The sequence below is a fragment of the Juglans regia genome, chromosome 14, assembly GCF_001411555.2.
Source record: "Juglans regia cultivar Chandler chromosome 14, Walnut 2.0, whole genome shotgun sequence".
NCBI lineage: Eukaryota > Viridiplantae > Streptophyta > Magnoliopsida > Fagales > Juglandaceae > Juglans > Juglans regia.
In genome coordinates this window covers 24399651-24415090 of record NC_049914.1, presented here as the reverse complement: position 1 = coordinate 24415090, position 15440 = coordinate 24399651, and the positions used below count along the sequence as shown (strand labels likewise).

Below are 15440 nucleotides of genomic sequence, written 5' to 3'. Positions count from 1 at the left end.
CCAATAGTAAAGGGCTCGAAAAAAGAAGTTTTTGAGTTTCTGTTATCCTCATAACTCCAGTTATTTCTCTCTCCATATACACCACAAGCAAGACGGGACCGACTTCTACAAGACTGCAATGCTTCACTTTGAGAACAAGAAAATTTCCTTCTCAAACTCTTCAAAAGATCTACCGCCCAAAGAGGCATAACCCAAGTAACCCAAACAACCAAAAGATAGAAGCCCATAAAAAACTAGGCACCTCACAGTGCAACAAAAAATGATCAATAAACTCCACATTCTAAAATTAAATTGCTTAAGGTCTGAAAGCCGAACTTACAGGTGGTGTGAAAACCAAAGGATGAGTCGTGTCCGACATTCCATATCTAAATCAGCTATTTTCTCAAAAAGAGCCCGAACTGCACCCGCCACAACAGCAGGAAAGGCCCCAGGAAGAGCCTAAGAATAAAAGGTCGTAGTCAGGCAATAAAAAATGCGGCAAAATCTTAATTGCATTTGGAACAGACTTTAGACCTTCCATTGGTTCCCTCCAACAAGGTAAGACTTGTTCTAAACTAAAATAAAGTTTCTGCGGTACCTTACAGAGGTCTATAATAACCAAGGTGTAATACATTGGCCTGAATGGAGGTTGTGGTAGCAAAAGTAACTGCAAGAAGACACAAATTATCATATAAGTCTCACATTCTCCAAAACCAAACTGTTATATGCAAGTACTAAAACTATACTCAAACAATTGAATTCAGATTATAAACATAATAAAAATCATTTTTCAAATTTTTTCTTTTTGTAAGTCAAGACTAAACTGAAGAAAAAAGAGGGGTGGGGCATCAAGCTGGCTTTTTGGCACTTTCTTCTAGCAAGCTTAAAGCACATTTTTGTAATTTTGTTTGTAAAGTCCAGTTGTTTTGGGTTACAGCCATGTTAGTTATTTTTCATCCCCAAATTTCTACCATCAATGATGATGTTTAGTGGGGTTCTACGGCGAGATTACATTTGAGTGTTGAGTTTCTAGGCGAGATTAGTGTGTTTACGGGGTTCCTAAAACACTTAGTGATAGAATCGAAAGCTTTTGCTTTGACGAAGGATGGAAGTGCATTGCTTATAACTGAGAGGAGCTGGAAGGTAGTGAAAGAGATGAAGCTGGGGATGTCCACGGTGCAATGGTTTGCCAAATCTCTGGAGGAATGTTTGAAGGGTGAAGATTTTTACACCACTTCAAGGGAGGGTACCAGAAGCTTCATTGCGCAGAGGTGTTCAAATGCCCATGGTCGCCACTTGGCCTTAGTGGAGTACGGTGGCAGTGGAAGACATAACTTTATCTTTGTACCAGAAGAGATGAATGGTAAGGGGTGGAGGAGGATGGTGGAGGCGCTGAGGGAGGTTGTAAAAGAGGGAGGAAAAGTGAGCCGCAACAATGGAGGGGTATTTCTGAGGCCGTTGGCAGTGGTGAATCAACTGCAAAATAGTTCGTACAGGGAGGCCTTGGTGCAGGTTTTGGTGCTGGTGCAGTCCCGAGAGCAAAGCAGGGGCGGAGTATTCGGTGTTTAGGTAGCTCAGAGTGGAGCCATTGTAAGACACATGGAAAGGAATGCTCGGTGCTTTGAAGATAGGGAGTGTGCAATGGAGGAACTTAGGAACTTTTTTGTACACACCTTATTGCTCTGGTTTTCAGCCATTGTGCTTAACGGAACTAGTGTTCATGATTTTCTGTTCTTAATTTCTAGTTTCTAGAATGTATTTAGGTGTTCTTTTGTATACTTCCTGTGTACACAGACTTCTCCAACTTAATTCGTATCAATAAAATTTTCATCCTGCTTATAAAAAAATGCTTGTGGAAAGCATCACTTCTATATACACGTAAGGAGAAGAGAAGAAAAGAAAAAGAAAAAGAAACAAAAAGAGAGAATCTTATATAATTAGGGAGACCATCATGATCGTCAAATTTTCAAAAAGGTGATGCCGAGAAGGGTGATTGATCTCTTAGCTTCTTGGAGTGGTCTTCAGGGTAACTCTCATATTGTAACTCTCATATTGCAGCAATATGGAAGATAGTCTCAATATGCTTATGGAGGTGCATTTAGAGGGAAAGGAATTATAGAAGCTTCGAAGATAGAGAGCGATCAATGGAAGAGCTTAGGAAATTGGAAATTTTCCAAAACTTTACCACATTGGTCAATTGTAACCGATTTCGACGGAATGAGCCTGTATACCTGGATTTTTGCCTACTCTTATGATCAATAAAAAATTTGTTTACTAATAAAAAATAAATATCAAAAGCATATACGACGGTAAGGTCAAAAGTCATACCTGGGAGAAAATTGTCTCCGCCATGAGATACTCATATCTGAAAGGCACAGGGAGGCCAACCATGAATGCAGCACATTCCTTCCGACTAGCTTTGCATGAACCAAGATACAGGGACAATAAAAATTACAATATAACAAAATAAAAAAGAATACATATAGAAGATAAGGTTAAGCTCCCCCAAATAAAGTAAATTAAGGAGCATAAAAACAGCAGCATAATTCATATAGACCAAACAAATCAAACTAGAGACCAGATATTACACAAACTGAAACTACGAGCAAAAAAGTATGCAGCATAAACAAACAGAAAATGGCTTGAAACAAACTACCAATTGAAAGAAACGTTCTAGGTTTTAGAAATCTCTTTCTGTCCCAACATTCATACCATGGTATCCGGACACATTGTGCTTATAAGCAAATCCTCGGTCTCTCTCAGCTATAGAAATTTTGTAATTGATTGATTTATTCTTTTGATTGGTACATTATACAGGATAAGAAAATCAATCAAATCATTAAATAACTGGCACTAGTGATTTACAAACCAGCCATTGAAGAAGAAAAGCACATCTAGCAGATACTCCTCCACAACGAACCGATCAATAGGTTGTAGGTCCTGTCATTCAAGAGAGAGGGAGGGAGGGAGAGAGCACAGAAAATCGTAGCATCAATCAATCACCATTCAAATGCTGTGACAATTTTCATTTTACAGAAATAAAAAGTTAAATACTTCAATGATGGCATGCTAAAACTCAATATTAAGTAGTATAGTATTGGTGAATAGAATTATAATTAAAGAATAAATAGCGTTTAATATCTAAAACCGTTACCATTTGCAGACATATCAAATGTGTTACATCAATTGGCATCAACATCGGTCACTTCAAACATTAAAAACAAGAAAAACGAAAAATAAAAACCTCAAAATGTGAGTGATCAAAACAAGGTTACAAGATTATAGAGGACTGGTTTTGTATGTGCAAAATAAGTGGTGAGACTGGATCATCTTCTACTGCATTGTGAGGTTGCTAGAGAGTTATGGGAAGATGTATTGAGAAGGTTAGAGCTAGCCTAGTTTATGTCTGCCACAGTGGTGAGCTTCTGGCCAATTGGACAAAACTAGGCAGTATTCCACAAATCACAGATGTGTGGAAGATGGTTCCTATTTGTATTCTATGGTGCTCATGGCAAGAGCATAATGACCGGACGTTTGAAGACAATAAGCGTTCATTAGAGGAGCTTAGATTAGATTTTGCAAGAACTTCATTTCTATGGGCCAAATCTGTAGATTTCAATGGCCTTGATCTTCATGATTTTCTTGTTTCCATTTCTTCTTCCTAAATAGGTGTTACCTCTTGTATACCCTCTTCTCTACTTGGGCTTTGCCTATTCTTATTAATACAATCATTTACTTTTAAAAAAAAAGCTCCAAGATTAGTTCCTTAAGACAACCAAAATCCTCCATTCTTTCATTTCTAAAGTTGTATTATCATAAACAGCAGAAACCAACAGGTATAAAAAAACAACCCGATTTTCATTTGCATTCTCTTCATAAGTACAATCATCTCATTAACAAAAGGCCAAAGGCTCATTCCATGGATACACAATAATCATGGAGTGTAAACCCATTAAAATCTATGGATACTGTCCAGAGAGGGAAAAGTGTTTTTATTTTATGATGGGGGGAACCATCCCATGACAGAGCCCTTAGGACTCACCCATGGAACCTAAACCCCAGGGTAGACTAGCACAGTAACCCACTGCCATGAGCTCCCACTTAAATCGCAGTTTGATCTCAAAGGGAATCAAACATGTTACATGAGGCTCATGCACACAAGTTCGCCCAAGTGGTAAGTGTTGAAGAAGAGTTTTGAGCTTCCCTATCATCCGTTCTTGATCCTCAAAATTTCTTTTCTTCTTTGATAGGTAATCAAGAAGTTTTATTCAAAGTAATTGGCATAGCCAAGTACACAAGACATATACATGTGTAATATCTGACTAAAATTTACAACCGAAAAAAGAAATTCATGGGCATTAAAGCCCATTAAAATCTATTGCCCCCACCCAGAGGAACAAGGTTGTAAAAGAAAGGCTTTCAATTCATCCACTGTCCTCTCACGACCTTCAAAGCTTCCATCATTTCTCTCCCTCCAAATACATCAGCACATACATATAGGGATCATCTTCCAAATTGCAATCACTTGTGGATTGCTTGGAGACCACTCCAACTTACAAGGAAACCACAAGCCTTCAAGGCATGACCCATCCCACAAAAAAATCATTCCACATGGTTATGGCCACCTCGCAGTGTAGAAGCAAGTGATCTACCGATTCCCCATTCTTTTTACACGAAACACCAATCCAACACCATGATCTGACGCTTCCTTAGGTTGTCTATAGTAAGGATCTAGTTAGCATCTTTTGCTAACAAGATATTCTGTGCCCTTATAAAAACGAGAAGTTTATAATTTGTTCCTCAAATCAGTTTCTTGGTATGCAAAATAATAGTTCATTTCCTTGGAAGAGTATTTGGAAGACTAATCTACCTCAAAAGCAGCTTTCTTTGTATGGACAGCTTGCCTTAAGGAAGATTCTCGCTATAGACAATCTAAGGAAACGTCAGATCATTGCGATGGATTGGTGTTTTATATGCAATTATGAGAGGGAAGACCTTTGACCATCAACTACACTGCGAGGTAGCCATGACCTCATGGAATGATTTCTTTGCAAGAGTGGGGCTATGATGGGTTATGCCAAGAGGTTTGATTGGCCTTCTTAGCAAATTGGAGAGGTCTTCATGCAATCCACAAATCACAACAATATGGAAGATAGCCCCAATATGCCCATGATAGCATCTTTGGAGCGAAAGAAATGAAAGAAGCTTTGAAGATCGCGATCAGACAATGGATGAGCTTGGAATTTTCTTGATCAACACTTTATTCAATTGGTCAAGTATGATAGATTTCAATGGACTGAGTATCCATGACTTTATTGCATCAGTTGTTAATCATGCTTAGGTGTCTCCCTTATAAAAAAGATTCATCTTTACCTATAAAAATAATAATTTTAAAATCAAACAACTTAAGAACCAAAGGGTTGATATATACACATCAATATGAAAAAGAAGAATAATAGTACACAGAAACATTAACATCTTCCATCAAAAGCTACCTCAGCTTTACTTGCAGGAAATATATTCAGTCTGCGTATTCTTTGAGGATACTTTAGCTCTGCTTCATGCTTCTGTTTACCATGAGTTATCCCAGAAAGTGTTGAAGGTGAATGGAGTTGCTCAGGGCAGCTGATGGGACCAAACTCATGAGACTTACCAGAAACCAGTTGAGCTTCAAATGAAAGATGAGGCCTAGGAACTGACAAGTGAAAGGAGTACCAACACATATCAGGGGAAGAGATGTTAATAAGTATAAATGCAACCACACTCAATATTGCATTCCTGTCAAAAATTAACTATGGTATGAGTCCTTCCACAATTTCATGCGAATAAATGCATGAAATTAAATCACTGCAACTGGTAAAAGTTATTGTTGATTACTACTAGTACATTACCTGTAAATCATGACAACATTTGAAAACTAAATGTGTCCAAATACTACCAGAAAAATAAATGATTTGGTGGCCAAGATCACACAATGCAAAAGGCAATGGTTTTTTTTTTTTTTTTTTGACAAGTAAAAATTTATTAATATCAACAGGCGTAACCAAGTACACTGGGTGTATACAAGAGAGAACACCTAGAATATAATAGAGAACCGCTAATGAACAATAAGTCCATCCAATATACACTAAGCCCGACTAGGACAAAAGCGCCCCCCCTCCCCAGCAAACCAAATCACTGTAATTAACCCAACCCCTTGTTTCCACAAAACTAAGACTCCACCTGAAACTCCCTTAGAAGCTAAACAGGACCATTCTGCATACTACACCTGAAACTAATACTCCAACCCCTTCCTACAAGGACGGAGGAAGGCTTCATAATACTGCTCCTGCCCTCCCTCTAGACCTCCCTTGACTTGAACTATCTCCCAAAAGGCAATGGTTAAAATAAGGAATGAATCATACAAAGGAAACAGATCTTATTTCTAGAGATGTAGCCTTCTTGTAGATATCCTATGTACTTGGATTGTGCCTTCAGCGCTTTTTAAGGAAACTTCTATTATTTATTTGAAAAAAACCTAAAAAAAAAGGGATGAAGATAATTAATAATTAATGTTTAACGAATACTAATGATTACTTATCATTGTACCAACCTAGAAAAGAAAAGAAAAACACCATTACCACTATCAAGTTTCCATCCATTGTTGGATAAATCTTGTATCCGACTCCACAAATCTTCCAAGAAATCCTGATGAAAGAAAATAAAAGAAGAGAGTTTAAGTAGAAAAGATGCACCACAAGGAGAAACAAGAAAATAATTGTATACGATTATAACTTTTTTTTATAAGATCATAACATAACTAAAATTGAATGTTAAAAAACTTGAGCAAGGCACTAATTTTGAAGTCCACATTGACCCTTAGTTCATAGACATTAAAACAGCTTCAAACACAGGAATTTTCACCATAACATCTAACCATTCAAAACATCAAAATTGCTCTTCTTTTACAAACTAAAAAAAAATGGGAAATGGCTGCCAAAGCAAAGGACTTCTTCTCCAGGATCCTCTTTTAGGCTACTCAAGAGATTCACAAACTTTTGCAAGATAGTAGAAGCAACAAACATCTGTATACAAGCATCCCCAATAACAACGTGGACCTAGAGATAAAGGAACAATTGCAATAAAAACAACAAAAAATGAAGTTGTGTTTGTTAATAAAATTGCTCAATTCACCCAAAAAGAAAATAGGACAGATTGATGACCCAAAAGAAAAAAGCAATTAAAACTCCCTGGAAATAAATATTTATGGTAAGAAAATATACCTTTTCACCAAGTCCATTCTTAGCTTCATCGTCATCTTCGAAAAACGATAAGCCACGGTCAGAAGCATGCCTTCTGATGCTCAAATAAGCTTCTACACCAACCATGACTCTCTCAATCTCCTCAGGAACTTGCTGCATTTAATGTGCTATGTCAACAAATGAGAGAGAGAGAGAGAGAGAGAGAATTTTTAATGTTCAAAAAGAGAATTAAAACAAAAGACCAGAAGAACACAGGAAGAACCACAATAAACTTCCATGCAATCTAAGTTAACATGTGCCAAGACCATTCCAAAAGACCATGAAAACTTTTAACCACAGGTTTATTGTCTCCATAACTCTCTTCATTCTTACTTTCTTAGTTGTATAGTAGTCATATTACAATATAATAATTTTGATTGTTCATAGGGGGCTTGTTCTCTGAACTGATCAGTGTGTATCTAGATTGACTGCACAGAACTAAGATAATTGTAGATCCTCAATTTCATTTTTTACTTAAATAAGGATTGCATTTTAATTTATCAAACAATCCTATTTTTCCCCTTTTTTCCTACTTCATCCATAGCTATGACATATATGCCCATCGGCCAAACAGACAAAAAATATAAGAAGCACCAGTATAAAATACCTAAGTTTGAGGACTCAAGATTGACGATGTTGATAATGCTGATAATGAGATGTAGATTCTGAAAGACATATCTAGAACTTAAGGGCAATGATGCAGACACAACCCAAGACTCACGTTTGATGGGATCGTATATATCTTTGAAAGGTAAAGTAGCAAAATGCCACATAAAATCAGCAGATTATATGTGCAGCACCAAAATAACATTACCTCCACCAGTTCAGCTCCTCCCCACGGGAGACAAGATAAAATACAAGTAATGTAGAAGTCAGCACATGCTTGCCAAGAGGGATTTCCCTTCTCCTCGTCCACTGTTGTGGCAGCTGATGATAACAGTGTTTCAAAGGCGACAACTAGACAACTGGATTGGAGAACTTTACTACACATCTGTAGATGGAAGTAGATTGTGCCAAAAAGTTCAGCACAGGAAAACAAGATTAGTAACAGCTAAAACAAAGATATTCATTTTTTTTATATAAGTAAACGATAGTATAAATAAGAATAGGCATAGCCCAAGTACACAAGGAGTTATACTAGAGCAAAGGCCTATCTAAGTTGCTGTAAAAGAAACAAGAAAATCATGTACATTTAGACCATTAAAGTCTACAGCTATAGCCCAAAGCAGTAAAGTACGAAAAAATAAAACTCGAAGCTCCTCTAGGGACCGCTCCTTATCTTCGAATGTCCGTTCATTACGCTCTCGCCATATACTCCACATTATGCAGCTAGGAACCATCTTCCATACAGCTTTGATTTGTGGGGGTCCATCTGGTATTACCCAACTAGCCAATAATTCCACTACAGTAGCCGGCATCACCCAATTTAAACCTATACGACTGAACACTTCGCTCCACACGGCACTAGCTGTCTCACAATGTAACAAAAGATGATCCACTGTCTCCCCCGCTTTCTTGCACATACAACACCAATCCTGAATAATGACCCTACGCTTTCTTAAATTGTCAGTAGTCAAAATCTTACCCAGAGCCGCTGTCCAAGTGAAGAAAAGTGCCTTAGGGGGTGCCTTATTCCTCCACAGTTTTTTCCACAGTTTTGTTTTAGCAACATGAATATCTTTGTTGTTGCTAAAACAAAGATATTCATGTTCATGAACATGAACATAAATAGACCATATAGATTTTATCTACATTCTGAAGCGTCCAAACTGGAATCTGACAGTGGTAGATATAGATGTCATCTCAGTATGATCTTTTATTACACGAAAGAATTAACCAAGAAATAGTCACAGAAAAATGGGTGCTACAGAGTCTACAAGTGAAGTATATGGGAAGTCATGGTAACAATAAACTTAATTTATACCATCGATTCTTGGTTTTTCTTGAGCATATTTTATTCTCCTATTGATAAGTACAAAAGTGGAAAACATGAATATAAACCATCCAACCACTGACCCAAGAGTATGAAGCAATGCACTTCATAGCAATTTAAAATCTAATTTATATCTTTCCACCATTTTGTTTTGAAAGGAATCCACTCTGTCATATATCTCCATTTAGTAACCATCCAACAAAATGGTAAGGCTAACGTTGGGTTTACAATAAAAACTAAAGAAACATAATATCCATTTAAGATGAAACAGTTTCCCAATGCATGTATCGAACAACACATTAGGTAAATTGAATTTCTCCATTTGCCATTGGCTCATCATCATTCATCACGATAAATGATGGGTATGTAATTTCTAAGAGAAAAGTTTATGTACCAGCACAGTCAGAAACCGCATCAAAATACGAATCCTGTTGCAATTTCCAGAATCAAGGGCATCCTGAATGTTAACCAGAGTGAGAGAAGAAAAAAAACAGGTTAAAAAAACAGGTTATCTACAGGAATAATCCCATAAAAAGAATAAGTTACTTCAAACGAGACAAAATAAAATAACATCTCAAAGAGCTTCTATGCTTCTGCAAAAACATCAAAGAACAACATATGACATAAAAATCTATTTTGCTTGAATCGGATTGGGTAACAAATTTGGCATCTTGGGCGGCCGAGCCATGCCAAAAAATTCAGCAGCTTACATCTACCAAGCCAGATCAGGTTTCCCCAAGTCATCATATTATTATACAAATTATTTATGACAAAAATACTATTTATTGGCAAACTCTATCTTTATACAGAAATGATAAAGCTGAAGTCACTATGATATCCATGATGAATCTACAGTAGCCACCCCCACCTCTAATGATTATAAAGGTAAAATTATATAAAGCAATCTGCTACTATGAAACGTGAATAGAATCCAATTGAATGACTTATAACCATTAATTCTCTTGAGAATAGGAGAAACCACATGACAGAGTGTGTACAAAAGATTTCAAAAGAGAATTCAAAAGATTTTTTTTTATTAGTAAACAATTTTATTAATCAATGAATAGGCATAGCCAAGTACACAAGAAGATCTACAAAGGCATGCCCTAACTATGTGGGCGCAATAGAAACAAGTAAATCATGTAAATCAAGGCCATTAAAGTCAACAACTATGGCCCAAGTACATAGAGTTCTAATAAATAAAGCTTTTAGTTCCTCCATTGATCTCTCATTGTCTTCGAACATCCGATCATTGTGCTCCTGCCACAAACACCACATGATGCATATAGGGACCATCTTCCACACAGCTTTAATTTGTTGAATGCCTCTTAGATTTGTCCAGCTAGCCAGAACGGCCACCACTGTCGCAGGCATAACCCAAGCCAACTCCATTCAACTGAACACCTCATTCCATAACACTCTAGCTGTCTCACAATGTAGTAGGAGATGGCCCACAAACTCACCCCCTTTCCTACACGTGCAACACCAATCCGCGACGATCACCCTGTGTTTCCTCAAGTTATCGGTTGTGATGATCTTACCCAAGTTAGCTTTCCACATGAAAAAATGCGCTTTGGGAGGCACCTACATCCTTTTCCATGGAAACTGAATATTCAGCTCGTGTGAGAGACTTATAGAAAGAGTGAACCGAGAATGAACATTTACCTGCGGGTATCCACCACAACATATCTACTCGTTGGTTGCTCGGTTTTATGGAGTACAAAAGGCTGAAAAAGTCTTCAAAGCTGCTTATTTCTCAATCTTGTGCCGCCCCAGTAAAATTTATATTCCACTGGATTTGCTCCCTCGATATCACCATGACTTCAGCCACTAAAGCTTCTTTGGCACTTGTAACCTGGAAAAATGAAGGAAATAAATCCTTTAAAGCACAGTTACCACACCAAATATCACTCCAGAATTTAATCCTGGAACCCTCACCTAGAACAAATCTTGTGTGTCGAGTAAAGACCCCCATCCTCTTCTTATGTGCTTCCACAATCCCACTCCATAAGACCCTCTCACTTCTTTAGTACACTAGCGCCCCCCCAGGCCTCTATATTTGCTCTCAATCACCAACTTCCATAGGGCTTTTGATTCCTTATTGTATCTCCACAGCCATTTTCCAAGTAGCACCCGATTAAAAATTCTCATATTTCTAATACCCAAAACACCGGTGGAGATCAGGGAACATGCCTTCTTCCAATTGACTTGGTGGAATTTGAACTCTTCACCCACTCCACTCCACAAGAAATCACGTTGGAGTTTTTCAATTTGGAATGCCACACTTGCTGGGATAGGAAATAGAGGCAGAAAGTAAGTTGGTAAATTAGACAATGTACTCTTAATCAAGGTAATCCTACCACCTTTCGACAAGTACATTCTCTTCCATCCTGCCAGTCTCTGCTCTACTTTCTTAATCACCGTGTCCCATATTGAAGAAGCTCTAAAGGCAGCCCCCAAAGGGAGACCAAGGTTAACTCATAGGAAGAGAAGCAATCTTACACCCCAATTGTCTTATATTATGAACACCTCCAATTGGCACCATCTTTGATTTGTCAAAGTTCACTTTCAACTTAAACGTTGCTTCAAAACAAAGTTGAAGGGCCTTCAGTGCCCGAACCTCGTTATGATTTGCCTCGCGAAAGATAAGTGTGTCATTTGCAAACAAAAAATGAGAAATATTAATAAATTCCATATCCAAGGCTCCAATCGAGAAGCCGGCCAAGAAACCATTATTAACCAGTGTCGAGGTCATTCTTCTGAGTGCTTCCATCACAATAACAAAGAGCAGTACAGAACAACGGATCTCCTTATCTTAAACCTCGTGTGCTATTAAAAAAGCCGGTTGGGCTTCCGTTTATCAAAACTGAGAATTTCACCGTTGACATGCACCAGCAGATCCACGACCGCCACCGCCACCTCTACCCAAATCCACACCTCCCAAGAAGGTTAAGTAATGAATCCCAATTAACGTGGCCGTACGTCTTTTCCATGTCCAGCTTACAAATGATCCCTGCAGTGCCAGCTTTCAGTCTACTGTCAAGACATTCATTGGCGATAAGAACCGCGTCTAAAATCTTTCTACCCCTTACAAATGCATTTTGGGGTTTTGTAATTATCTTCCCCAATACCTCATCTAGGCGATTCATAAGCACCTTAAAGATTATCTTGTATACCCCATTTACTATGCTAATTGGCCGAAACTCCCAAATCTCCGCTGCCCAACCTTCTTCGGTACAATGCGATAAAAGTGGCGTTAAGGCTTTTCTCAAATTTTTCAGCCGAGAATAGCTCCTGAAACACTCTCATTAGGACGTTCTTCACCACTTCTCAGCATGTTTGAAAGAAGCCCATAGAAAAGCCGTCAGGACCCGATGCCTTATCTTTGACCATTCCTCTCACCACATCGTGAACCTCCACTTCCACAAAAGGCCTATCCAACCGAGAAACATCATGCGGACCAATGGACCCGAAAACAAGCCCATCAAGCGTAGGCCGCCATCCCTCCCACTCAGTAAGTAAATGCTCAAAAAAATCAGCTACATGATTGTGAATCACCTGAGCTTCCTTACAATCAACACCATCAATTTTCAGCATCTCAATGTTGTTGGTTCTCCTATGAGAGTTAACGATTCTATGGAAGAACTTCGTGCTTCGATCTCCTTCCTTTAACCACAATGCTCTTGATTTTTTAAGCCAAAAAGTCTCTTCTAATAAAATAATCCTCTCAAGATCTGAGACCAACTCTATCTTCCGAGCTAGTTCTTCCTGGATTTCCATCAACTTGCTTTTCTTGCGTTCCCCCATATCACCAAAACATTATCCAAATCTAAAGAGAAAGAAGAAAACTGAAAGTGGCCAAATGCAGCAATCCAGTTAATATTTGGAATAAGTAAGGATTTCAAAAAAGATTTTTGTTTTCATTAATGGGGAGTTAAAATCATAATTTGGAAGAGATATCGGGCCTAATTGGTTGATTTTTCACTAAAAATGAACTTTTTAAAAAAAACAACTTAAAGACAAGCCTTCAGTGATAGCATTTTTTGTCTAGAAAACAGCCTTGTGGAAGATTTTAACATTAGATAACTTTAGAAAGAGACACAACAGTAGTTGATTGGTGCTATATGTGTAAGCAGAGCTAGGTAAGAATTGATCGTCTTCTGCTTCACTGTGACATGGTTAGGGATTTATGAACAGAACTATTTCATATGGGATTGAGTGGGTCATGCCCCAATGGGCAGTGGATTTGTTGACTTGCTAGCAAAGCCCACCTAGTAGCCTAACAATTTAGAGATTTGGAGGATGACCCCTTTGTGTTTGATGTGGTGCATATGAGGGGAACATACTGCCAAACCTTTGATGACTGCATGAGGACCATCAATTAAGACTTTGTTCGGACCATTTCCCCATTTTGCTTTATTGTGGGTGCCTTCATGAGGGACGTAGATATTTTAAATTTGAAAACATGTGGTTGAAAGCTTATGGTTTTGTGGAGAAGGTGAGAATGTGGTGGTCCTCTTATGATTTTTCTAGTACGCCCAGCTTTGTGTTGGCTGGAAAACTTAGGCTGCGTTTGGATGTTGAATTGAATTGAATTGAATTAAGATGATAGAATATTGTTGGAATATTATTTTTTAATATTATTATTATTTTGGAATTTGAAAAAGTTGAATTATTTATTATATTTTATATTGGAATTTGAAAAAATTGTAATGATGAGTTGAGATGGATTTAAGAACCAAATGAAACCTTAATAAAGCTTTAAGAAAGACCTGAAAATGTTGAATGATAAAGAATTTGGGAAGATCGATGATCAGAGGAAGATCCTTTTTGAGCAACTTGCATGTTTGGATGAAAAGGAGACAGTCGGGGTTGTCATGGACGAGGAGAAGGCAAGAAAGATTGTTGTTGAGGCTGATCTGGAAAACCTTACTCTCATGGAAGAGATCTCCTAACGACAAAAATCCCGGGCCCTTTGGCTCAAGGAAGGAGATAAGTGCACCAGTTTTTTTGATAGAGTGGCCAACTTCACAATTCGGAAGGAAATGTTCTTTTGGACAGATCTGATATTAAGAATCACAGTGCAGTTTTTTGACAATCTACTAACGGAACAATTTCCGTGGAGGCCTAAGGTTGATAGGTTGACACTTGACACGATTGATCAATCGTGTGCTGACTGGTTAGCAAGGATGTTTGAAGAGGAAGGGCTGCTTAAAATGCTGAAAGGAATGGACAGCGATAAAGCGTCAGGACCAGATGGATTTTCCATGGCATTTTTCCAAGTATGTTGGGATATTATCAAGGAGGATGTTATGAAGGTCTTTGTCGAATTTCACTCACATATGAAATTCGAGAAAAGCCTTAATGCAACCTTCATAGTCCTCATTCCGAAGAAGGCCGAGTTGGTGGAGGTGAAAGTCTTCGTCCTATAAGTCTTGTGAGTGGAGTGTCTAAGATCATATCCAAGGTTCTCGCCAACCGTATGAGGATGGTCATGGATAAGATCATTTTGAAGCCTCAAAATGCTTTTGTTAAGGGGAGACAAATTCTGGATTTGGTACTATTAGCCAATGAATGTTTGGACAGTAGAATTAGATCCGGCACTCCAGGAATCCTTTGCAAACTAGATATGCAAAAGGTCTTTGATCATGTTAACTGGGACTGCTTGGTTTATATTCTTGGCAAATTTGGCTTCGGGGAGAGGTGGTGCAATTGGATAAAGTATTGCATCACTACCACTAGATTCTCGGTGTTGGTTAATGGCACTCCTGAGGGTCTTTTCAACAACTCTCGTGGATTGAGACAACGAGATCCTTTATCTCCTCTTCTCTTTGTCTCAGTCATAGATGTTGAGAAGAATGTTAAAGGCAGCCGTGGATGGGTCTTTTTTGTCTCGATTTTCAGTGGGTGGTACTTCCTTTGGGAGCGTCAATGTATCTCTTCTTCTCTTCATTGACAATACTTTCATTGTGAGCCGGATCCTAATCAAATCCATTCATTGGGAGCTCTCTTGCTTTGTTTTGAAACTACTTCCGGCCTCAAGGTGAATTTTTCTAAATCTGAATTGGTACCGGTTGGCTTGGTAAACCATATTGGAGACTTGGCCGAAATCTTGGGTTGTAAGGTTTCTTCTTTGCCTATGAAGTAGCTCGGTCTCCCATTAAGAGCCCCTCATAAATCCTAAGTAATATAGAATGGCATGACTGAAAATATTGAGAATAGATTGGCAGGTTGGAAAAGAATGTAAT

The 15440-nt window shown here is 38.2% G+C and overlaps 1 protein-coding gene across 1 annotated transcript in view; it reads right to left on the bottom strand.

The window, feature by feature from the left end:
• Positions 1-15440, bottom strand: part of LOC108994638 (nuclear cap-binding protein subunit 1) — a 28048-nt gene that overhangs the window by 6260 nt on the left and 6348 nt on the right. Inside the window, exons 5-13 of the mRNA XM_018969925.2 lie at positions 9587-9649; positions 8074-8250; positions 7242-7373; positions 6600-6666; positions 5475-5674; positions 2849-2919; positions 2308-2392; positions 578-646; positions 320-438 (exon numbers count right to left, since the gene is read on the bottom strand). Of these exons, the coding sequence (XP_018825470.1) occupies positions 320-438; positions 578-646; positions 2308-2392; positions 2849-2919; positions 5475-5674; positions 6600-6666; positions 7242-7373; positions 8074-8250; positions 9587-9649 (983 nt within the window). The remainder of the gene's footprint in view (positions 1-319; positions 439-577; positions 647-2307; positions 2393-2848; positions 2920-5474; positions 5675-6599; positions 6667-7241; positions 7374-8073; positions 8251-9586; positions 9650-15440) is intronic.